The sequence below is a fragment of the Hirsutella rhossiliensis genome, assembly GCF_020360975.1.
Source record: "Hirsutella rhossiliensis strain HR02 chromosome Unknown scaffold00011, whole genome shotgun sequence".
NCBI classification, from domain to species: domain Eukaryota; kingdom Fungi; phylum Ascomycota; class Sordariomycetes; order Hypocreales; family Ophiocordycipitaceae; genus Hirsutella; species Hirsutella rhossiliensis.
In genome coordinates, this window is record NW_025408677.1 from 584,105 (window position 1) to 607,293 (window position 23,189).

The following is a 23,189-nucleotide window of genomic DNA, read 5'->3' on the forward strand; positions in this document are numbered from 1 at the left end:
CAGCGTACCGAGTTGGAGACATGGTGCTACTTAGCACACGCAACATCGATTCGGCCAGACCCATCCCCAAACTAGATCATAAGTTCATTGGCCCTTTTCGAATCGAGCGCGTGCTCAACCTCACTCCTACCAACTGAAGTTGCCACATGAATTAGACTCAATTCACAATTCATTCCACGCCAACCTCCTACGACCGTCACCAAACGACCCGCTCCCGGCCAATACAACACACCGCCCCACCAATAACGCTAGATGCAAAGGGGAGAAACTCTGGGCGATTGAAGCAATACTGGACTCGAAACGCACAAAACAGAAAGGCTTCCAGTACCATATACTATGGAGAGGCTTCGACCTTGAGCAGGCAACATGGGAACCACTACAGAACGTCGTCAACGCTCACATCGCCATCAGAGACTTCGAGAAGCACAGCAAAAACAAACCCAGACCCACGAAACAAGAAGTGCAAAATGCTCGCCTACAGGCTCAGCAAGACGTGGAAGAATCAGAAGCGATGGAGTAAGGGAGGCCCATGTGTGAGGGAACGATCATGTGACTTTCATACTTTATGAAATGTCTCACTTTGATTCATGTAAATAGCGAAAGTCAGAGTCTTCCTTAGGAACCTCCTTCTCTCTTCGTAGACAATCACTTTACCCAAGTCGCACCCGACCTTGTTCGTGCACTTGTACCGTCACAACTATATGAAGTTCGGGTGCCTTTCCTCGAACTAGCTTTGTGCGCCTTCGACATAGATGTCCACCGTCACTTGAATGCCCTCCTGCTTGACGTCTTCGTTCAGCTCGCCCCGGCACACGGCCGCTCCGTGTTGCGCGGTGCTGTCGTCGTCGAAGACGCTGGAATGCGAGCGGCCCTTCAAGATGCTCAGGCTTGAGCTCTGGGACCCGATGCTGCCCCTGTTGGAGCAGGTCCTGACCGTCCTGGATCCACCAAACTTGGAGCAAATGTCCTTTCGGAGGATAAACTTGTCCACCATGGGCTTGACGCCCGGGATCGACAGGGCAATGAGCGTCGCGCCGATCTCGGAGACTTCGACGACGAGCAACCTTAGAAAGGCAAAATCAAAAGTATCGGGAGTTTGGTCTTGGTTTTGTTTGCAACACGTCAGTAAATAGTTGGACCCAGGCGGTACGGGCTTACTCACAGGCAAAGCCAATCACGAAGACAATTCGACTGACGGAGATGCCAACGACGCTGCATTATGCGGTTAGAGTCGCGTCGCCTTGGTAGTTGCCGGTGTACCCAATACTTACGCAATGCCTGGCAAGAGGATGCAGGCCAGTTGAACCTTTGCTTCCGCGGCATCTCCAAGATCTTGAGCATGGCCACGGGAGGCCAAAGAGCAGCAGGTCGCAGGCCAGTGAGATGCCTGAGATGGCGCCGTATATCTCATCCCACTCCAAGCATTCGAACCTGGTCTCGTCCTCGAATGAGGTGGGCGCCCAAAGCATGTTGACGGGCTTGCAGTGGAAAATGATGAGGCAGATCTGCGCCAGGTAACCGATGACCAAGACGGCGAATATTATCCGGATGGCGACGAGAAACCCCTTGTGCAGCGCGCAGATACGGTAGTAGAAGGCGAGGCCCGATATGCGGCAGAGGACGAGGGCAGTGGCGTAGACCAAGTGCGCAATCGAGTCGAAAATCTGCTGTCTCACCCACGTGGCGTCGTCGATGGCGAAACGGACAAAGGCGATGCTTCTTCCGGTGCCCAGGTTGATGAGTTCTATACAAAGGGCCGCAAAGGGAATAAAGACGACCTGTGCGGGAAGGGAGTCAGCGGCTGGCCAGTCCTTGCCACGGCTCCTCCATCAGGGCGGCTCGCCAGCGACGCCAGCGCTATTCCGTCGTCAGGCCGAAGCCGAAGCGCTTGATGATGAACCTCCGCGAGAGCAGTCTGCAGATGACGACCAAGGTGGCCAGGGCTGTGACGACAGAGATGCTGACGATGCCCGCCACGTCTTGGCTCATTTCAAGTTCCTCGCGGGTGACTCGCGGCGGCAAACGGCCGGAAGCTATGGCTTCTTCAACTCGGGGGTCGCCCATTTTGGCTCAGTTGCATCACGATACTTCCAGTCTGCCGGCGAGAGAGAGCCGGGAAGCCGAGGAATATGAAGATGTTGAAAAGTCGACATGGGCTGCCTGGCGTGAGCGCGGAGGGCGTGAGACTGGATTACCTATTCTTTGCCACTCCTGAAGTGTCGGCCTCGGCCATGAGCCGCCTGTCATTACTCGCATCATCCCAGCTTCTAGAAACTTTGTGCCAGAGGCAGTCTTTCCGCGCCGCAATTTCCCGGCCAAAAAGAGTGAGGAGCGAGTCAAGCCGGCGCTCAAGGGCAGACACTGTTTCACCTTCGCCGCACTACTGCCAACCAGGCGCAATATGCTCAACCGGACTTGAGCCCTGCCGGCTGTCGAAGGCTTCGACGCTTCTCGGAGGGCCAGCGGGGGAATCGCTGTGTAGGGCGGTCGTCGCGATCGAGTGATTCGAGTCCCATCGTTTGGAGACTCCAGAGTCTGCTTCAGCCTCTTCATCCGCTTGGCCCATCTCGCAGCTATCTGTCGGGTTGACTCATGCCTGCCCCTCTTTTAGATCCGGGGTCTTCTATTGCTTGGCTGATGTGTACGGTGTGGTATGGATTTATTTCGCCCGGAGGATACTTCCCATAGGGCCTACTAGGGGAGACTAAAATTCGTCCCTCATCCCCCTCCTGGACCTAGTAAGTGAAGTTGGTCCAATTTGTATGGAGCGGCAACATTTTTGCAGAGCAAAAGGGGTGAGCAAAGGGGGTAAGGATGGTAGCTTGTATAAGAGCTCGTATCATCAACGAAAACCATCGCAGGTTACAGTACAGTAATGAAGGTGCATAGAGGTTGTGGTGTATTGACTGCTCTGAAGCGATTGTTCCATCTCTCCAAAAGGCGACTTCTTATAGTTCTGTCACTTGTGGCTGCCTTCGAGTGGCGATGTCACTACCCAGGCTGCCTAGATGACGTTGTCATCAGAAGGTTCGATGCCACTGCTTAACAACGACGTTATTCTGCTGACGACCCCTGACACGTGACAGCCGACTTGTTGAGTGACTCAAGCATTTAATCGGAAGTCATAGGCTCCTTTGGTTCTCCCAGGATCGGAGCATCCTTTTCGATATTGACAAAGTCAAAGACCTTGGAAGTCTCAGCCCTTGAGACGAAATCATCGTACTAGGAAGCCCATTCGGACGGTCTAGAGAGCGTGACTTCAGACTTGGCTGTCATCTTGGGAAAGCCTTTGGTGTTGGGAAATTGGCAGCAAGGAGGGACAGAACGACGGGGCCACGTTCAATTCCATCGCGAACCTCGCCTTCTCCGTTGGGCCCGTGGCCTTCACCCTGGCCCCCTGCTTCTTGCCCATGGTTGAGCAGGGCGAAGAGCTCCTCGATCTCCACCGACCCCTCGTCGTCCATGGCACGCTCCGTGGGAGGCACAACGTGCGCCGTCCGCGCCTTCTCCCACGCAGATGGCTCGTTCCGCTCCATGCGATCGTACACCGACGACGGCACCCCGTCTATCGGATCTCCCCAGCTCTCCATCTCCGCCGCGTCGATCTCGATCTCGGCGTAGTGGGGATTGTTCCTCTTCAGCCAGACAAGGGCCCTCTCGACCACCCGCCGCCTCACCGACAAGAGACTCGACAGGTCGCTCGGTGCCGGCTTCTCCGCGCCCTGCCACGAGACGTGGATCTCATCCAGTGCTTGCAAAAGGGGGTGCGGGAGCACTTTGGTCGCCAGCTCCTGCACATTGTTCGGAAACACTGTGATGTGGCCCTTGACGTGCCTCGGGTATCTCACGGCCTGCCTCTGGCCGCCCGGAATGCTATACCTCGTGACAAACCCATAACACGAGTTCAGCGAGACGAGCTTCTCTTCGACCGGCGTGAGTCCCTTGAGCTCATCGGGGAACATGTGCTCGCAGCCAAGGCGAATATGAAGGTGGACGGCCGGCGACAGACTCCCGCGCGCCAGGCATCGGCCACACTCGGCGCACACCGACACGGACTCGCCCTCGGAAAGCAGCTCCGGCATGAGAATGGTGAGCGGCCTCCCTTTGGGACGCAGCTCGACAGCCATCGATCCCATGTGATCTCCCTCAGCTCCTCTCTCGTACGCTTGCGGTAGCACAGCATGCACGTCCGTATCGGCAACGTGCTCGCATCGTGAAACACCCGGTAAAAGTCTCGCACCGTCGACACCTTCCTCTCGAGCGATATTGGCGTACACCACGTCTGATCGTTAGACAATCTCCTTTATGGCAAAGTCTTCCTCCAAAAGCCCAGCACACTCGCCAGGTCCTCGGCCTGCAGCTCCCGTCTCCTCTGCCTTCCGATTCCACTTCGAACCTGTTTTGTCGGGCGCTCGTCCCGGCTACGAAGACGGGCTCTCTTCTCCCGCCTCCTGGGCTGCCTCTGTCCGCTCGGCTCAGCGTCCGCTAGCCCTGCCGCGCCATCGTCCATACCCCGATCTGGTACTCCCTTTACCCGCCAACTCCGTCCCCGATGGCGCTTGGGCAAACCCCATGCAATCGATGCTGCTAATTGCTCGCTTCGTCTTGGGTTTTCGAATACCGGCTCCTTGGGCCGGATAGGTCGAAGAAGAAATATTTTGACTGATGTCGTGCTTGCAACGGCAGCATACACATCCTGGACTGCCCAGCTGTCGTGTTCCTCAAAATTCCCACAGACAACCCAGCGGGCTCTGCCGACCAGTTCTCCTGTCGGAAGTTTCTTCTCGTCGAGAACCCATTTTCCGGGAAGTAGTTTTGCATCGTGGGGTAATTCTTCTAGTGTCCATACACTTCGATCTTGGAGGTACTTGTACTGCTTGTCAAATGCTGGTTTCCACTTCGTCTCCCAATCTGGGGACACTCGAGCCTTTCTGTATGACTTAGGAACGGGTAGCCTTTGCAGCGAGTTTGCAAGGCTTTCCGCCTTCATTGCTGTCAAACAAAGTGTTTCTAGACGGTTTATCGGAGAGACTACGTCTGGGGGTAACAAAGCTAAAGCCTGATCTCCCGAATTGCCGCGATGAAGCTTTTGATAGTACCCTGCGGGTCGCTCCGCGTTTTGACGACTCGGTCGAGGTAAACTCACGACCGGCGTGGTGTAAGTCTCGCTTGTTTCTGGAGGGATTGGCCGTTCATCAGCCAGTCCGTCAATTTCCTGGCTGTCTTCGGAGTCTGACAGAGTATTCACAGAAGAATCGTGGGATTCATCCAGCTCTTGCGTTATCTCCGGCGTTGGCAGATGATGGTCTTGCGTTTCTTCGATGGACGGACCCTTATCAGTCGTCCTTCCTCCCGGTTCGATGGTTGACAGCGAATCAGATATTCGCTCAACGATGGTTGCTCCAGCTTCTTCTTCTTGAACTTCGTCGAGAAGCGTAGCTTCGTACTCAATTGTATCGACTTCTTCGGCGCTTGCCGACTTTTGTGGTTCCTGGGGGAGTTTCTCGTAAAAGCGAACATCACATGCCCGGACGATTCGATTCCGAGCTGGCACGTAAATGTGGTAAATTTTGCCATGAATGCCTTCCCAGCCAACTAACTTTCCTTCTTCAGCTCTTGGAGCCATCTTCCTGGCCTGTACGCGCCGTTCTTTCTTGATGTGTACGTATGCAACACAACCAAACGTGCGTAGGTGGCGAATGTAGGGTTTGTGAAGTTCCTCGTTAACTCGGAGAAAACTGGCAAAGACCTCATGAGGTGAGAGTCCTTGATTAGATTTGCACGGAAGCAGGTTAAGAACTTTGACGACGGATTCTTGAGCATAGGGCCACAAGAATTCCGGAAGCTTGGAGTGAATCATGATGCATCGAGCGAGCTGTGTGATCTTCGATCCAGCCCTCTCTGTCAATCCATTCTGTCTGGGTGTACCAGGCACGGTCGGTTTGAGACTGATTCCGTTTGCCCGGGCCCAGGGTATCAACTCTGTTGTCCAGTTGAAAGACACATCATTGTCCATGCCATATTCTTGGACCTGATATCCAGTTGTTCGTTGAATGTAAGCATCAAAATCTTTCGTAGCTTGAAAGAGCTCATCTTTGTGTCGAAGAAACATATCCTATTGATATCTCTAGCTACAGAAGGAGTGGAAGGCTAGGTCTTATATAGACATAGCTGACAAATGTCGACATGATCATAGAACCTTCTAGAGACTACGAGCGTCTTCCAACATTAACAATCGCAAATTGACAGCAACGGAAGAGCAGGCGCTCCTTAATCGGATTATTTCACTCGATGGGCGTGGGTTTCGCCGACCCTTCCATTCGTACGAAGGATGGCCGATCTACTCCTCTCACAACGCGCCCCTGGGTCGTCAGTAGGGAAGAACTGGCTCACGCGCTTCGTACAGCGCCACGACGCACTTATGTCGAAATACCTACGAAAATACGACTACCAACGGGCGTAATGCGAAGACCCAGAGGAAATCGGCAAGTGGTTTAGCCTCGTACGAGCGACAATTGCGAAATATGGTATTGCAGCAGAGGACATCTACAACTTTGACGAAACGGGATTTCAGATGGGGTGATCGCAACTGCCAAGGTCGTCACACAAACAAAGCCGTCGACGTCAAAGCACCCAACAGCGATTCGTACCAAGTCAGGTCGCCCAAAGGTCGTCCAACCAGGAGATCGGAATTGGGTAACGGTCATCGAAGGAGTCAATGTCACTGGCTGGGCCTTGCCGTCTACGATCATCTTCGAAGGCAAAGTCCACCAATCGACCTGGTACCGGACAGGAATCCCGCCCAATTGGGTCATTGGTGTCAGTGAGAATGGCTGGACGAACAACGAACTTGGGTTTAAGTGGTCGACGGAGGTCTTCGACAAGCACTCACGCGGTCGCGCGGTCGGGAAGTATCGACTTCTCCTTCTTGACGGTCACGGCAGCCATTTTACTCAGAGTTCGATGACTTCTGCAAGAAGAATTCAATCATCTGGCTTTTCTATCCACCACACTCAACGCATCTTTTGCAAGCTCTCGATTTTGGATGCTTTTCAGCGCTCAAAAACTCATACGGTCGGCTTGTCCAAGAGAAGGTAGAACTGGGGACTTTTCGCATCGACAAAACAGACTTTCTAGTCCTCTATCACCAAGCCCATCGGATAACATTTACAGAGAAGACAATTAAGAATGCATTTGAGGCTGTCGGAATTGTCCCGTACAATCCACAGAAGGTCCTTTCCCGACTGAATGTCAGGACACCAAGTCCTCTACTTCAGCCAACTACCCTCGACCCCTGTCACGCGCCTAAAGTGCTTGACCACGGTAGATGGCTGGTTGATTCCAACCACTGGCTGGAGTGACTTTTCCAGGGAAAAGCACGGGGCTGGGAGGCCTCTCGTGGTTATAAAAGTAGGGTTGCATAGCACCTGATGGAGCTCGTCAGAGATCAATGAATTGAATGATTGACCCCGTTCCTCACTCTCTGTTTAGTTGTGTGCGCCTTACAACCCCCAAGGCTCGGGAAGCCAACGCTTAGCCAAAACGCCCCACAACATTACTGAGCTAGAGGCACAAGCCAAGGCTCTTCAGAAACAGGTCGTACGAGGGCAGCGCATGAATAAGCCAGCCCAACCGACCAGGCAGTGCGTTACTTGGTCAAGGGATGCCAAATGGCGATGCACGGCGCAGCCCTTCTTTCGGAGGAAAATGAGCGACTCCGAAGCGAAAACCAAAGGCAGAGGAGAAAGAGGGATATGCGACGCTCATATGTAGCTCATGGGGGTGTTCTAGCGGTGGAGAAAGGTCTTCGGCTTGCAGAAGAGAGGGCGAATGGCGTCGAGGGGTCAGGGGCGCGGTCTGGCGCGACCAGGAAAACCGGCGCACAACGGCTCTGCAGTATGTGTCGCGAAGAACGGCCCATGGTCGAGTCAACCAGGTCACCCATGGGTAGCTAGGGCAGCAAGGGAGCTGATAACCAGGTCTGAACGAGGAGGCTGGAAAGCTCCTCTTAAAAGACTGGAACATCTCCAGTCGAGAGGCTGGGAACCCCCAGGTCCCCAGCCTCCCTGAACACATTACCTTTACTACGAAAGAGGGATATAAATAGGGGCTTGGGTTTAGGGCAGAAAGGGAGGAGAACAGAGACACGGAATACAATATGACCTTTCTGCTGACTTTCTTCCTGAGTTATGAGCCCGGGAGAAACAGAGTTTCTGGAACTTCCGTGTGCACAATATTGCGCCTTCAACAGTGCCAGCAGGCACTCCCATTTATCGAAGATCAAATCCATCTGATCACTCATACCTTTATCCCTTTACCCTTCAAATCGCAATGTCGAAGAACACCAATTCCACCCGCCGCACGATTCTCTCAGAACCTCAGGACTGGGATAAGTGGAATAAGGAGCTTCGTGCGAGGGTGACGAGACCATCCATGGACTAGTATTTGAGGAAGGAACAGTCCGTTACAATCCCCGCTCGGCCTACGTTTTCCGAGTTTGCTGCCGGTGTTATAACCTATGCAGGCCTCACTTCGGCTCAGCAGAAAGCTTTCTCGGCAGCCACTTCACGTTATGAAAATATGCGTAAGGAATACCTATATGAGAAGAAGCTAATTAAGGAAGCTAGAACGGCAATTACGGAGTCAATCGGCACAGCAAAGATGATTTCGTTGCGTGAGGAAGATACACTTCGTCAATGGATGACAACACTGGAATCTTCAACCGCCCCTACCAAAGGATTTATGACTGAGCGAATCAGGAAGCTTTACTCGAGTCACCTTCGAAGCTACTCAAAGAGCAACAACATCCCTGAGTGGCTTGTCAAATGGGAAGAGATCATACAGGAAGCTATACAGTACTTCCTAATGGAAGCGCTTACTGGCCAGTGGCTGCGAGATATTGCAACAATCATTAAGCCCCTAGTGATGGCTATGCAACAATCTTCCTTGAAGAGAGCAGGCGCCTTGACGAGGATGCGGCTAGAAAGATGCAACAAGCATTTGATCGACCTGCATATGTGGCAGCAGCACCGTGGAAGCAGCAGCGGCCCCGCACCAGGAGTAGCGGAACCAGCACCCGCAGCCTCACCTTCCGTTGGACGTTCCAAATTGTTGCAAGAAAAATAAGGAAATTGCGGAACAACAACCGCAAAGAGGAATCAAGCGAGGCGGGGCTTTTCTTACAGATGACCCAATAGACGATTCGGAGCCAGAAGCACAGCCGAAAAGAAGAGAAAGCGAAAGGAGGATACAAATCCTTCATCTTCGTCTCGAAAACGCTGCCCTGCTTGCGAAAATAGGCACGAGCTTTCAGAGTGCTGGCAGCTGTTCGAGAAAAACAGACCTTCCTACTACAGGAAAACAGCAAGCTACGAGAAAAAGCAGAAAAGGCTCTAAAAAGTGACCCCGAGCTGCAGAGGAGAGTCAATGAGATCAACAAAGGTTTGGCTTAGCAACTAAAGCCAGTTGGAAAGATTGTTGGCACAGCAAATCCCGCCTTCGTCTATTCAGCCGATCAGAAACCGACCTCTATAGACTACCCACTCCGTCACTCGACCCTCCTAGACTCGGCGGCCTCCTTACACGTCTGCAATAACCTTTCCGCTTCCGCTCCTTTAGAAAGGCCAGGAACGAATATCTAGTCACAGGAGACACAGAAGTCCGGATAGAGGTTACGGAAGAGTCAATGTTACGGTTACAGCTCCAGACGGAACCCTCCGGCAGCTACGGTTAAAACGGGTTGCCTATTGCCCGAGATTCTCAGCCAACCTTGTTTCTTTTCAGTCTCTTCAGGAAGAAGGGATCTACTGGGATACCTTTACAAATCCAACCCAGCTGGCCTATAAGGAAGGGAGGAAACCAATTTGCGTCTTATTCCGAAAGCACCGTCAGTTTGTGCTAGATTTCCAACCTGCAATGCAAGACGACCTCGATGAGGCAGCTTTTAAAGCTACAAAGGCACGAAGAAGGACCTCTCGAGACCCTAGGCCTGTCGCAACAGCTGATTCGGACCTTTGGCACGCTCGCCTCGGTCACCCTGGCCCTCAAGCACTCGAAATGCTTGGCCAACGAAAGGGTATTCGCATTAAGGGCCCAAGGACCGTTGAGTGCGAACCATGCGCCCAAGGAAGGGCCTATAGACAGGTCTCAAGGCGAACCCCGAATAAGGATCGAAGTCATCCTTGCGAAGAAATCTGGATCGACTGGACCGACCTATCCCCTGATTATAAGGGATTCGTTCGAGTGATGTTCATAACAGACGCCTATTCAGGCATGATTTTCCCCTACTTTCTCCGGACCTATCAAAACAAACACAACTGGGGGGCACTTAGGGACTTCGTTAGCTGGATGAAGCTTCGATTTGACTATAGTGTAAAGACCATTCGTTCAGACGGAGAACTCTTTACTAAGGCAACTAAGAAGTGGCTTCGAAAGAAGGGTATCTCAGCAGAACCCTCGTCCCCAAACACCCAATCCCAGAATGGAGGTGCCGAGAGATCAGGAGGTGCCCTAATGGAGAGGGCCGCAAGATGAGGATAGCTGCAAAGCTTCCTCACGATCTTTGGAAAGAGACCGTGGAAGCGGCCTGTTATTTGAAAAACAGGACCCCACGGAATCCAAAAGCCAGACCGGACTTATCAAGACCTTCTGATCAGGAGAATCTGCATCGACAGCTGTGGATGACCCCTTTGGAGCTATTTACAAAAAAGAAGGAACCCGACCACAACCAGCATGCAACTCTTCAGGCGTACGGCTGTAGGGCCTACGCAATGACTGCCAACGCACAGTTGAAGAGGAGAAGGCTACAAAAGCTCGATCCAAGAACTCACATCGGCTACCTGGTTGGTTATAGTTCTACGAATATCTTTAGGATATGGGTTCCCTTGCTTCGGAAGGTTATTTCAACCCGGACGTTACATTCGACGAAAGAACCTTCTTCGACGGCAAGCTCGAGCAACCACCGCTGCTTGCAAATATCGACGAGCTAGTCGAAAATGTCTCTATTCAGAGGATCAGCAAGCAAATCAGGAAATCCTTGATGAAGAATCCGAGTCTGAGGAAGAAGACCTCTTTGAAGAAGAATCTGACGAGGAGGAGGCACAAGACCAAGAAAAGCCAACGAGGAACTCTTGCTAACGCCGCCGCCCTCTGAAGATGAATTTCAAGCCGTTCTATCAGTATTTCTTCCTGTCGCTACCCTGAGGGGTGGGGAGAAATCTGCGTTAATAAATCCTTCGGTTTCGACTCCTAAGAAGAAAAGAGTTACCTTCTTGGAGCACTTAACGCAGGAGCCACTTGATCATACAGGGATACGCCAGGAAGATCAATTTCAAGACCGATTTCGGACTTCTATCCCCAGAAGATCAGGAATATGCTCCATGGAACCTTCAATGCTGGACGAATCTTCAAGCCAAAGACACAAAGGCCGCATAAGAAGAACCTACCCGAACCGCCAGAGACACAGAAGCAGCTCGAAAGGCACCCTTATAAAGAGGAATTCATCAAAGCTCAGAAAGACCACCTTGCCTCACACGAGGAGATGGGGTCCTTTCTCGAGGTTCCTTGAAGAGGGCTGCCGGCAAGCAAATTCTAGGCTGCAAGTGGGTCTTTATTTACAAGACAGACAAGCACGGGATCCTTCAAAGTGCAAAGCTCGTCTCGTGGTCTGCGGCAACCAGCAGGAAAGGGGACCTTCCTACCCGGCTACGACCTTAGCCGGGATGTCGTTCAGGGCCCTAATGGCGATTTCGGCAGAATTCGACCTCGAGCTTGATCAAATGGATGCAGTCAACGCCTTCGTCAACTGCCCACTCGAGGACGAGGTAGTCTATATGAGGATGCCTCCCGGATTCGTTAAGCCAGGCAGAGTTCTGCTACTTAGGAAGGCCCTCTATGGCCTACGACGATCGCCACTCCTTTGGCAACAACACCTTACCGGGTCCCTTAAATCCCTAGGCTTTCAGACAGTCCCACAAGAACCCTGTGTTATGAGAAAGGGAGCAATTCTTGTCTTCTTTTACGTGGACGATATCATCTGGGCCTATAAGAAAGGAGACCAGGAGGTTGCAAAGGAAGCGATAAGAGGGCTTCAAGCTCGATATCAAATGACGCTTCTTGGAGAGCCTAGGTGGTTCCTCGGGATACACATCCTTAGGGATAGATCTCAACGAACGATTTGGCTGACGCAAGACGCCTATATCGAGAAGATCGCCCATAAGCTCCTAGACCCAAGCAGGCTCGTCTCAAATCCCCCTGATACTCCAATGGCATCTGAGGAACTGCTTCCCTCAACGAGCCAAGCAGAGAAGGGTTATTTACACAGATTTCTGCAAAAGGTTGGATCTATACTATTTGCGGCTATCTCAACGAGGCCGGATGTTGCTTTTGCGGTCTCTCGACTAGCAAGGCACAACCAGAACCCCGGCGAAATACACCAGCAGGCAGCCGACAGAGTGATCCTTTACCTCTACGCCACACGATCATATGGTATTAGGCTAGGGGGTAACATGGGTCGAAAGGCTGCTGCTGAGATCTTCCTCTGTTCGAGCGATGCAAGCTTTGCGGACAACTCAATCGATAGGAAAAGTTCCCAAGGTTACGTCATGACACTATTTGGCGGACCAATTGCTTGAGAGCTTCGAAGCAGGCCACAGTCACTACGTCAAGCACCGAAGCCGAATTGCTAGCTATATCAGAAGCTGCAAAAGAAGCTATATTTATTAGTCGGTTGCTGCGATCTCTGCAAGTTCAAATCCCAGAGCCGTTGTTGCTTGAATCTGATAACACACAAACCATCAGACTGCTTGAAGAAGCTAGTGCAAAGCTCTCTACGAGACTTCGACACGTTGATATCCATCAGCATTGGCTTCGTCAAGAGACTCAACAAGGAAGGATCAAAATCAATGGGTTCCAACGGCCCGAATGCGAGCGGACGGCCTTACGAAGGCCCTCCTTTCCAAAAGCTACAAAATTTCCTCCGAATGATAGGGTAGCTGACTTACGGAGCCGATTACAGCGAGAAGCCCGATTGGAACTCCTAGCTGACAAGATCAGAGCCAGCAGGAAAGCAAAACCCCAACTAGCTTTGCAATAAAGGAGGATTTCCTCTGGCTTAGCTCAGTAATATTTGGGAGGTCACTTCCCCTGCCGCGTATACATGGCCCAGCTTTTCGCGAAGGAGTCCTACGGTTCTCCCTTCTTAATTCCGAAATGATGTCCCTCCGTCTAGGAGGCCCTATAAGGCTGATCTAGCTGTTCCCTATGGGTAGGCTACAGCTAAGGGTGTGTCATGAAGTACGGCCCATGGTCGAGTCAACCAGGTCACCCATGGGTAGCTAGGGCAGCAAGGGAGCTGATAACCAGGTCTGAACGAGGAGGCTGGAAAGCTCCTCTTAAAAGACTGGAACATCTCCAGTCGAGAGGCTGGGAACCCCCAGGTCCCCAGCCTCCCTGAACACATTACCTTTACTACGAAAGAGGGATATAAATAGGGGCTTGGGTTTAGGGCAGAAAGGGAGGAGAACAGAGACACGGAATACAATATGACCTTTCTGCTGACTTTCTTCGTGAGAGTATGTGCAAATTGCCCGGGCATAATGTCAGATCATGCCCGGGAATTAAGGATTCCATTAATGTAATTATTTAGTTGATTATTGTTGGAAGAGACTCGTAGTCTCTAGAAGGTTCTATGATCATGTCGACATTTGTCAGCTATGTCTATATAAGACCTAGCCTTCCACTCCTTCTGTAGCTAGAGATATCATACCAGACCATTCCGATCACTGCACCACGGGTCCTAGAGAGGTATCTCCGTATAAATACCCCTTCAATGTCGCACAGACAGATAGAAAACATGCATCATCATTTGGACTCAATTGTGCCTGCCCTTATCCTTCCGCCCGCGCTCTCAGCTTGCTGAGAACTACCGGTACTTTATTGTCATATTATTAGCAACACTGAATCGGTCTTCCTTTAAAAGGGAAGGAAATGTCTAGACATAAGAATAGCTGCCTAGAATAATTACTCAGCTGCCTAAGATAAATTCCTAGATCTAAGACTAGTTGTCTAGAATAATACCCTGCTGCCTAGAGGATCAGACGAACAGGGTTCAAAGCCACTCCACGAATATCCACATATGGACTCACATGTGGATCCACATCAAATCCACTCCACTCCACAAGACCCTGGCCACATGTGTAGTAGTAGTAGTAGTATTGATTACCGTCTGGGACATCCCTATAAGGGCAAAAGACGTGCTAGGCTAGAGAGACTAGATACATAGAATATCCCGAGTACCTGGACTAAGGACCGTGTGTAGCACCTAACCACTCCATCTAGCAATTCTGAGGCTCTGAGGCCGGTCGGAAATTCAGGGCCCTTCCCCGTCAGCGGGCTCCAGGCACGGCAGTGAAGCCGTAATAGTAGTCAGTCTTTGGCCGAGGCCGGGTGACTGAGAAAGCCCACGAAGTCATGGGCCGGCCGCAAGCCCCCTCGAGGAGGGCCTACGGGCAGAAAGAAAGAAAAGAAAGGAAGCAGAGAGTGTAGCAATGTTAGTCGGGGATTCGCCCCGATGGCGATTGTCTTCTCCCGCAGGAGCGTTCGATCCGGGGCCACTTCGTGGTTATGACAGTCGGCGAAGTCCCCGTGCCTGCTCCTCGTAGCAAGCAGGTGGTGGAGGTGTTGTCGATTGGTGTGCAGCTCCGGGGGACACCCGGGTGAGGCCTTGAGCTCTAGGCTCTTGTAGCTCCTCGGGGCCCCCGCGGCCCACCAGTCCAGAGGAAGTCGTGGCCGCTGGGCGGCAGAACCGCAAGGCGGCAAAGTTCGAGCCGCGAGACGGCAGAAGGAGGCAGAGCCGCAAGGCGGCAGAAGGCGAGGCCAGCCAGTAAAGGCGGCAGAGGGTGCGAGGCAGCGCGAGGCGTGCCAGGAAGGGCGAGAAGAAGTTGGGCCGCGAGGCGGCAGAAGAGGTCGGGGCCGCGAGGCGGCAGAAGTCGAGGCCAGCCAGTAAAGGCGGCAGAAGAGGCGATGCCGCGAGGCGGCAGAAGGCGAGGCAGCGCGAGGCATGCCGTTATTCGAGACCAGCTTCCCAAGAGGAGACGAACTCTCAAAGTCTGCCTTTGGTGCTTGCTAGAGCCCCGTTAGGGCTAGAGAGGCAGAAGCATGGTCGGGTGACCTGAAAATAATTATCCACTAACAGGCTGCTAACAGCCCGCAGAAGAGAAGAATTTTTACAGGGGAGAGTTGCCTGGCCACATGTGGAAACCGTGGAAATCGTGGAAATTGCGGATACCCTTCAACAAGAGCTGAGGTTACTAAGCAGCCTCCACCCGTACCCGTTGGCGGGGCCCTTCGGGAGCCACTAACGTAATCCACCCCCTTCCCGGTCAGACCCCCTACTCGGTCAAAAATTCCCCACCGACTAGACCCGCACCTTACGCGAGACAAACGGAGCACAATACCACGACATATTTACTCCAAGAGACAAGTAACTCGATTAGGACTATCTATTACACGTACGGGCAGTGTGTTCAAAGACCTGCACTTACTACACCGTGGTGGTGCACGCTGTCTTGGGACACTCAGCTCTTCTATAAGTCGTTGGTCCCGCTCCCTTCTTCCCGCCGTCGCTTGGCCCGCTCATCTTCCTTTGCTCTCTGTTTCTTGACCCGCTCCTCTTCCTTTTCTCGCCGTAGCTTGAACCATTCCTCGTTCTCTTGTCGCCGTCGCTCGGCCCGCTCTTCTCCTTCTTGTCGTCGCTTGGCCCGCCTCGTCCTTCTCTCGCCGGCGCTTAGTCCTCTCCTCTTCTTCCACTCTCCGTCGCTTAACCCGCTCTTCTTCTTCTTCTCTCCGTTGCTTTATCCTAACCGTGCCCTCTGCAACCGATAGAGTACCGCCGTCGCCAATGTATTCACGGCGCTGTTCTTTCTCTGCTTTCGCCGCTGGTTTTCTGACCGAAGTTGCCGGTTTTCGTCGGCAAGGAGGGCGGCGCTGTGCATGGCCATTTGACATCCTTTGATAAGCTGGTTGATAGCTTGTGAAACTGGCGAGTCTGTATTTTGTGGCCGGCGTTGAAGAAGCCTTTCGGCGTGAGTGGTAAGCTGGTTGACGTTATGCGGAGTCTTGGCTGCTTCCAGGCTCTTGTTGGGACTTGGAGTATTCTTGTCGCCGTGATCGTTACCGACTTTGTCAACCTGAACTTGTAACCGCGATAATACTCTGTTTGGGTCAAACGGAAAAAGGCCTGTTGCCATAAATCCGCTTCGGATATTCGACGGCGAAAGTGCTTGTCGGCGAGCGTCTAAGTACATGGGAAGGAAGTCCTGCTTGTCGATATGATGGATCCCAGCGAGCATTTTCTCTTGAACCTTTCGGCCGTATATGGTTTTCAACGGCGAAAAGCACCCGACATCAAGAGGCTGCAAGAGATGTGAGGAATGTGCAGGCATTTGGAGTACTACGATGGAATTGGCCGTACAGTACTTGTCAAATTCCGGCGTGACGTGACTGCCGTGCCCGTCGAGAATAAGAAGTCGATGCGTACCAACCGTACGGCGCCGTGTATTCGGATCAAAGACTTCCTTTAACCAATTCAAAGCAAGGTCGTCGGAAGTCCAGCCATTCTCACTAACGGCGATATGCCAGTCATCGGGCACTCCTGATTCGTACCAGCTTGCTTGGTGTAACTTGCCCTGGAAGATAACCTTCGCCGGTAAAGCCCAACCTTGGCAGTTGATAGACTCGATCACAGTAACCCATTCTCGATTTCCAGGCTGCGTGAGTACTGCCCGACCTCGCCGGTCAGACCGGGTAAGGACTCTCGCCGTTGCAGCGACTCCATTTGAAACCCCGTCTCATCAAAGTTATAGACATCCTCGTCAAGAATCCCCATTTCTGTTTCGTCGCCGCGACTCGATCGTACCATCCTTGGATCTTTTGGGGTCTTCGCATTTGGCTCGTTGGTAGTCGTATCGGCGAGTACTTTGCCTTGATTTCGCCGTGGCGGCCAACAAACTTCCGCACCCAGTTTTCCCCGACAGGATCTTTGCCTCGCTCGGAAAGCAATAAGTTGGCCATCCGACGAGTGTAAGCCACTGTCGGCGGCATTCCTCGCTCGTCCATCGACAAGATCCATTGTACCAGGGCAGTCTCTTCCGTCGCCGTCAACTTCAGGTTGTTCATCTGAGCGTCGCGTCGGCGAATGACACCGCGCAGTCGATCAGATACTGTCGATTGAGGGACGTCGTATGCGGCCGCAGCCTTGCGGGTACTTTGAATTGGCCCTGCTGATAGGCCCTGACGGCGAGCAGGACCCGTTCTTCGCGTGGAACCGATTGGTCTCCCGTTGCCGTCATAGTGCTCGGTTTGTCTTGCCATAAGTGTGGGTCGCCGCGTGGAGACTTTTTCTGACCGAGTAGGGGGTCTGACCGGGAAGGGGGTGGATTACGTTAAGGGGACAAGCCCCTTAGTTGGTGAGCTAATGTGTGGACGCTGTCGCGAAGACCATTGCGCCACGCAGGCAAAAGTGGAACGCGCTCCGACAGGTGCGCTGCAATTGACACATATATCTGACAACCGCGTTTTTCCGACACACCCCCTCAGGGATCGCGGCTCCGCCGGGATTCCTGGACCTTAGCAGCCCACGACGCGGGAGTCGAACACCAAGCACCGCGCCCATTACCCAGGGAAATCCAAGAGAAGGAGGGGTACACGGCTATCTACGGGTATTACCCCGCAACGCGCAGTCACCGGAAGTTGCAGGGGTGTGCCATCCTCCCGGGCTCATAACTGTCGCGAAGACCATTGCGCCACGCAGGCAAAGTGGAACGCGCTCCGACAGGTGCGCTGCAATTGACACATATATCTGACAACCGCGTTTTCCGACAGACGCGCCCCGAACCCGTGCACGCGGTTTATGCAGCAATTGCGTGCAAAAGTCAGCCCACGCATTCCACGCCTGTCTAGGCCTAATAAAAATTGGTGCATCGTGTACAGCGATTAAATCATGGTATATGAAGCAATTGATTATCTGGATTCCAAGTGTTGTGCGCAGTTGCATGGCGTTGAGGCATGCATGTGTTGCTGTTGAAACGTGTGGCCGCCCTCTTTTGCCCCATTTGACCCCTATACCTACACTCTCCCCTTTATCCTCACTAGATTAGCTATTTAGCCAATTTATATATCAATTAGATCTTAAATCGATGCCCTTTCAATATAGCTGTCTCGAATAATAGCCTCAAGTCTCTTCCAACCTGGCTCGCGTGGCGTAGGCGTGCCCGGCGGCGACGATGACAGCGAGGGCTCCGTAAGTGGCGGCGATGACGATGGTGCTCGTTGTGGCAGCGGCGGCTGTTGTGACGATGTGATAATCTCAATAGACCCCTCTCTCTCAATATGAGGCCATTGAATTGACTGCAACGGTCTTTCTGATGCGCAAGCTGCGGCCACAGCCGCTTGCTCTGCTGGCGTACCGTCGGCCTTCACGCCAGGGCGCACAAAGCGGCGTGCGGGTTGTGTCTATCGTGAACTTGTCTGCCGGCTTGAGGAGGCGTGCATACATCTCTTCGCTTGTCTCGAGGGCAAGATAGTCATCGCTTTTCCCCTTCCAAGCGAGCCACTGTTTGATCGTGAGTCTTCTTGCCTTGCCATTGATCACTTGGAACTTCTCGTTACGATATTGCTCGAGTAGCTGTTCCCTCTCGCGACGAACCATAGCCTTTAGTTGGCGAAGCTCCTGACGATGTGACTTCTGGGCTGCGAGCCTCTGGGATGACTCTTGTGACTGACGAATATCCGCAAGGCTGACGCTTGTATAGAAAGTGCCCTCGCTGGCCTTGACAGCCTTGCCTTTCCGTGTACGGGCACTCATCTAAGTTTGTACTGGTTGACGATGTCTTCAAGCCTCTGGAAGAAGGCCTCGATATAGCAGACATCACTAGCCTCAAATGTCTTCCTAGCTCTTTCTACAGCCTTGATCGTTGTGACCCGAAGTTCTGGATGGGCGTCAATCCAAGCATTGTACCAATGCCTTCCAGGTGCTCGGGCATTAGGATCACGGCGTTGAAGAAGGGTCAGGGCGACAGCCTGGACCTGTTGCCTGGTTGCCGGGAAGCCGGAGCGTTGAAGCCACGTAACATAAGCGGCGACGGCATCGTCTTCATCGTCAGAAAGAAGTCTTGGTCGGCCAGCCGAACTACGGCGGCCAAGGGCACGCTGTACGGCCTTTTGAACAGTCGAGGAGGGCACGTTGAAGATAGCTGCAGCCTGCCTAATAGAGACGGGCTTGGCAGACGAGCTACGCGTCTGCCGGCGCCTGCCATACGTGAGGTCGTCACGAGAGGTAATGACCAGCATTGCAGCCTTCTCAACGGCGGCGGCGGCGGCTGCGCCGGCGTGGGTACGCATAGTGATGATGGATGTGATGCACAGTCTGACTACCACGCGTTACGCGTATTTTTGGTGGGAGCTACGGTCAAGCGCGAGTGTGGTGGGGTGTGCACGGGTTCGGGGCGCGTCCACACATTAGCTCCCCAACTAAGGGGCTTGTCCCCTTAGTGGCTCCCGAAGGGCCCCGCCAACGGGTAAATGTGGAAAGAATTTCCACATGTGGATCCATATCTACCATCCACACCACGGCCGTGATCTTAGTAATCATCACATCCACTCCACATTCTCGAATGTGTAGTGGAGGAGTGGCTTTGAACCCTGCGAACGAATAATCAGAGGAAAGAAAGGGAGGAGTTTTCTATATAAAGAATTCCTAGATCTAAGACTAGTTGTCTAGAATAATACCCTGCTGCCTAGAGGATCGAACGAATAATCAGAGGAAAGAAAGGAGGAGTTTTCTATATAAAGGGACTTTATGTCTACTAGATATCCTTTTCTTAAGCAAGCTTTCTAGCTACTCTCTAAGCAATACAACTACTAAGATCACCTCTTTACCTATCTTCCTACCTACCTTCCTATCCGTCGTACGGACACTAAGTAATCTTAGTGAAAAGTGTCGGCAACTAAGTGATTTACCGGTGATCTGCCGGATCCGTGGCCCGCCGGATTTCAAAATCACTTCCGACCATCTTCAAACCATCCAAGGTACGCCATCACGGAAACGCCACAAACTAGCAGCTACAACGCCAGGCACAACACGTTCCGACACGCAGAATTGGATACTGGTTAGCTTCTCACCCAAACACGGCACCCCTAGTAATCTTAGTGAACGGGCGTGCCGGGAACAATTCAATTTAGCAAACATGTCACACTCGCTGAAGGTAGTCATGTTCGCGGGGGTTGTGGTTGCCAACCACTATTGGCTGGACTGTCGTGGTGCTTACGCTGGCATCTATGCAGCCCTCCACTGTGAGAGGAACGGCTGTAAACCAGTGCTGTTCGGAGCCCCGGGTTACATCCGGCAAGACCTCAAGAGAGGTTGGCCAGATGTCGCCGTGGCTCGGGTAACATGCAACAATTGCCCCAGGGTTTCTCATGGCCCCAGTCAATGGGCCTAGTCGATGGGCCCCAGCAGAATGGCATTTCAACTTGCTCGGTGACACAGGAGAGCGACCAGAGCCAACCGCCCCTGCAACCGCAGTGTGCCACTCGGTTGTGGCCAGTAATGCGCAGCGACTTCATCACGGGCGCGCAACCAGGAGAACTTGCCCACGGGCAGATAGGGACCGTAGGGTAAAGCCTACGGATGAGAGTTTCACGATCCACGCGCACTGAGCCAAAAACAAGAACAAAAACAAAAACAAACACAAAAACGGAAACAAAACAAAAGACAAAAACATGTCAAAACTAGACGACCGTCCAAACGTGGCGTGGTATGTCGGCGCCATGTGACAAGCCGGAGGCGGGAAGTAAACGACTACCATGCACCACCACCCTTTCGCCAACCCCACCCTTTCGCCAACTGTCAGACATTTGGCTCCACACGGGTCAGAGATGGCATCAGGCAATTGATGAGAATTATCTAAAGAACAAGAAGTGAACGAACGCACGGAGTTGTGCAGCTCTTTATACGCAAATGAAAGGTCCGTCGCGTGATTACGCAGTAGTGGTTGCCTAGCAGGCAACAGCGGCGTTGCGAGTAACATCGCCACTTCTGTCGCGAAGCACGTCTGAGATCTTGAGCTCGGGATCCCATAAGGGGTATACAGCTAAGGGCCCCGACGGGCTAGACAGAAAGGCAGCCTGCAGAGAGTTCTGCGGCTGCAGAAGACTATTAGGAGACCGCATTAGGCAGCCACATAGGCTGTAGAGAGACTGCATATACGGGGGAAGCTGAAAGAGCCCTCGGCGACTAGGGAAAGTCAGTATGCAAAGGGGGGGCTGGGGAAAGGAGCCCAGCCCCCTAGATATTGTACCTATACAACTGAAAAGGGATATCAATAGGGAACCAAGGGATATAAATAGGGAGCCTAGAAGAGGGCATTTGCAAGAGGGACAGACACGACGGAATACAACACATCATACCCATCGTTACACAATCAATGCCCACTTGCATGCTCTCTTCGTGAGAACTTCATGAATAATCATCCTAGGCAGGCTTGATATGCGACACACCCCCCAGCGTTGAGTGATCAAGTCAACGCTGCTAGAAGCTATCACAACCAGCCTGACCTAGAAGGTCATCGACATCCCACTTCCAAATTTGCTTCCCTCTTGATATCTGTCAGATTCAGCATCGATCGGAAGTGCTCGAATTTCGCTCTCGATAGCGCTTTGGTCAATCCGTCTGCTGGCATCTGATCAGTCTTCAAGTATTCCACTAGGAACCTACCCTTCTTGAATTCCTGTTTTAGCCACATGTTCTGTATGTCAACGTGCCGCAACTTGGTCGTGATTCTCTGGTTCTCCTCAACCACTAGTCGGATCGACTGAAGGTTGTCGCAGTAAATCTTCAGAGGCCCGAGATCAAGAGAGATATCCCTTAATAGTCGGTCCAGGGCGTAACTCTCCTTGGTTGTTCTCTCTAGGCTGAGAATTTCTGCTTCGGTGGTTGAAGACGTGACTGTGTCTTGGAGCCCAGCTTTCCATATGACCGGTCCGTTGAACAACATCATCACATATCCCTGCGATGAACGACGGGTCTCGATATCATCTCCAAATGACGCGTCGCTTGCGATCACAAGTACCTCTCCCTGATGCATCCCGTCGTACATGATTGCAAGGAATCTCGTTGAGTATAGGTATCGGATGCATTGGTTTGCGGCTTCAAGGTGTTCAGGCGATGGGTTTGTCAGGAACCTCGCGAGCTGGGCTGCTGCTCGTGCTATATCGGGTCTGGTCATGACCGCGATATACATCAAGGATCCAACTCGTTCCTGATACGCCTTTATCTCTTCCTTGGTAGCCTGCCCGTTGTACTTGACGAGCGGGATCGTCGCGATGGGGATTGATGGTACTCGGAGTTTCAAGTCGCTGAGCTTGAACTTTCGCGCAATTTTCTCGACGTACGCGTCTTGGCAGAGGTAGATCTTCCTGTTTGGTCGATCCCTTACAACTCTGATGCCAAGATACCACTTAAATTCTTCTTCGCGCAGATCGTATTTGGATTGGAGATGCTGGACCAGGTCGTTTACCGCCTTCTTCTCTTGCCGTGGGTTGAGAATCAAGATGTCGTCGACATAGACAAGAGCCAGGATTTTGCCGTTGGTAAACACACAAGGTTCTTCATCCGTACGGTCAATCCCTGCCTCCTTGAGGGCCTGGGAGATCTCATTGTACCAGAGCAGTGGAGACTCTCGAAGACCATACAAGGCCTTGTCAAGTTCCGCGATCATGGTTGAGCCTTCTCCAGGTTTCAAGAAACCAAGTTCTACAAAGCCTTGCGGGAGCCGGACGTAGACGGGATGGTCCTTCTTTAGGTCGCTGTACAGGAAGGCGTTACCAACGTCGAATTGTCTAACGTCAAGACCGAATCGGGCTGCGATTGCCATCACGATTCTGAAGGTTTTTGCTGCAAGGGTGGCTGCATATGTCTCCCGTCCGTCGTCCTCGTCCTGCAGGTCGCCACGGACGCAGATCCGAGCTTTGCACCTTTGGAGGTATCCGTCCTGATCAAACTTATAGGTGAACACCCACTTCAGTGGAAGAGGCGATCCCTGTGCCTTGCTGCGTTCGACCAGTCTCCAGGTGCCACGTCGGAGGAGATCGTGCAATTCCTTCCTTATGGCCTCTTTGAAGTCTGGGCCCAT

The 23,189-nt window shown here is 52.6% G+C and overlaps 5 protein-coding genes across 5 annotated transcripts; 1 reads left to right on the plus strand and 4 right to left on the minus strand.

The window, feature by feature from the left end:
* Positions 1-727: 727 nt before the first annotated feature.
* On the minus strand, positions 728-2,064 carry HRG_08890 (integral membrane protein pth11; the record flags this gene model as incomplete). Its single annotated transcript, XM_044867361.1, has 6 exons — positions 728-1,101; positions 1,163-1,212; positions 1,272-1,332; positions 1,520-1,778; positions 1,844-1,915; positions 1,966-2,064. The coding sequence occupies 6 exons, from the start codon at positions 2,062-2,064 to the stop codon at positions 728-730; spliced, it is 915 nt and encodes a 304-aa protein (XP_044717382.1).
* A 1,047-nt stretch (positions 2,065-3,111) lies between these two features.
* Positions 3,112-4,183, minus strand: HRG_08891 (Arrestin-lik; the record flags this gene model as incomplete). Its single annotated transcript, XM_044867362.1, has 4 exons — positions 3,112-3,222; positions 3,357-3,834; positions 3,892-4,102; positions 4,165-4,183. The coding sequence occupies 4 exons, from the start codon at positions 4,181-4,183 to the stop codon at positions 3,112-3,114; spliced, it is 819 nt and encodes a 272-aa protein (XP_044717383.1).
* Positions 4,184-9,915: 5,732 nt separating this feature from the next.
* HRG_08892 (integrase core domain-containing protein) lies at positions 9,916-10,533 on the plus strand (the record flags this gene model as incomplete). Its single annotated transcript, XM_044867363.1, has 1 exon — positions 9,916-10,533. One exon carries the CDS (start codon positions 9,916-9,918, stop codon positions 10,531-10,533), a length of 618 nt encoding a protein of 205 aa, XP_044717384.1.
* A 7,696-nt stretch (positions 10,534-18,229) lies between these two features.
* HRG_08893 (uncharacterized protein) lies at positions 18,230-19,398 on the minus strand (the record flags this gene model as incomplete). The annotated part of the gene is made up of 3 exons (XM_044867364.1): positions 18,230-18,323; positions 18,465-18,821; positions 18,875-19,398. 3 exons carry the CDS (start codon positions 19,396-19,398, stop codon positions 18,230-18,232), a joined length of 975 nt encoding a protein of 324 aa, XP_044717385.1.
* A 2,817-nt stretch (positions 19,399-22,215) lies between these two features.
* On the minus strand, positions 22,216-23,189 carry HRG_08894 (reverse transcriptase (RNA-dependent DNA polymerase) domain-containing protein; the record flags this gene model as incomplete). The annotated part of the gene is made up of 4 exons (XM_044867365.1): positions 22,216-22,264; positions 22,324-22,754; positions 22,815-23,031; positions 23,077-23,189. 4 exons carry the CDS (start codon positions 23,187-23,189, stop codon positions 22,216-22,218), a joined length of 810 nt encoding a protein of 269 aa, XP_044717386.1.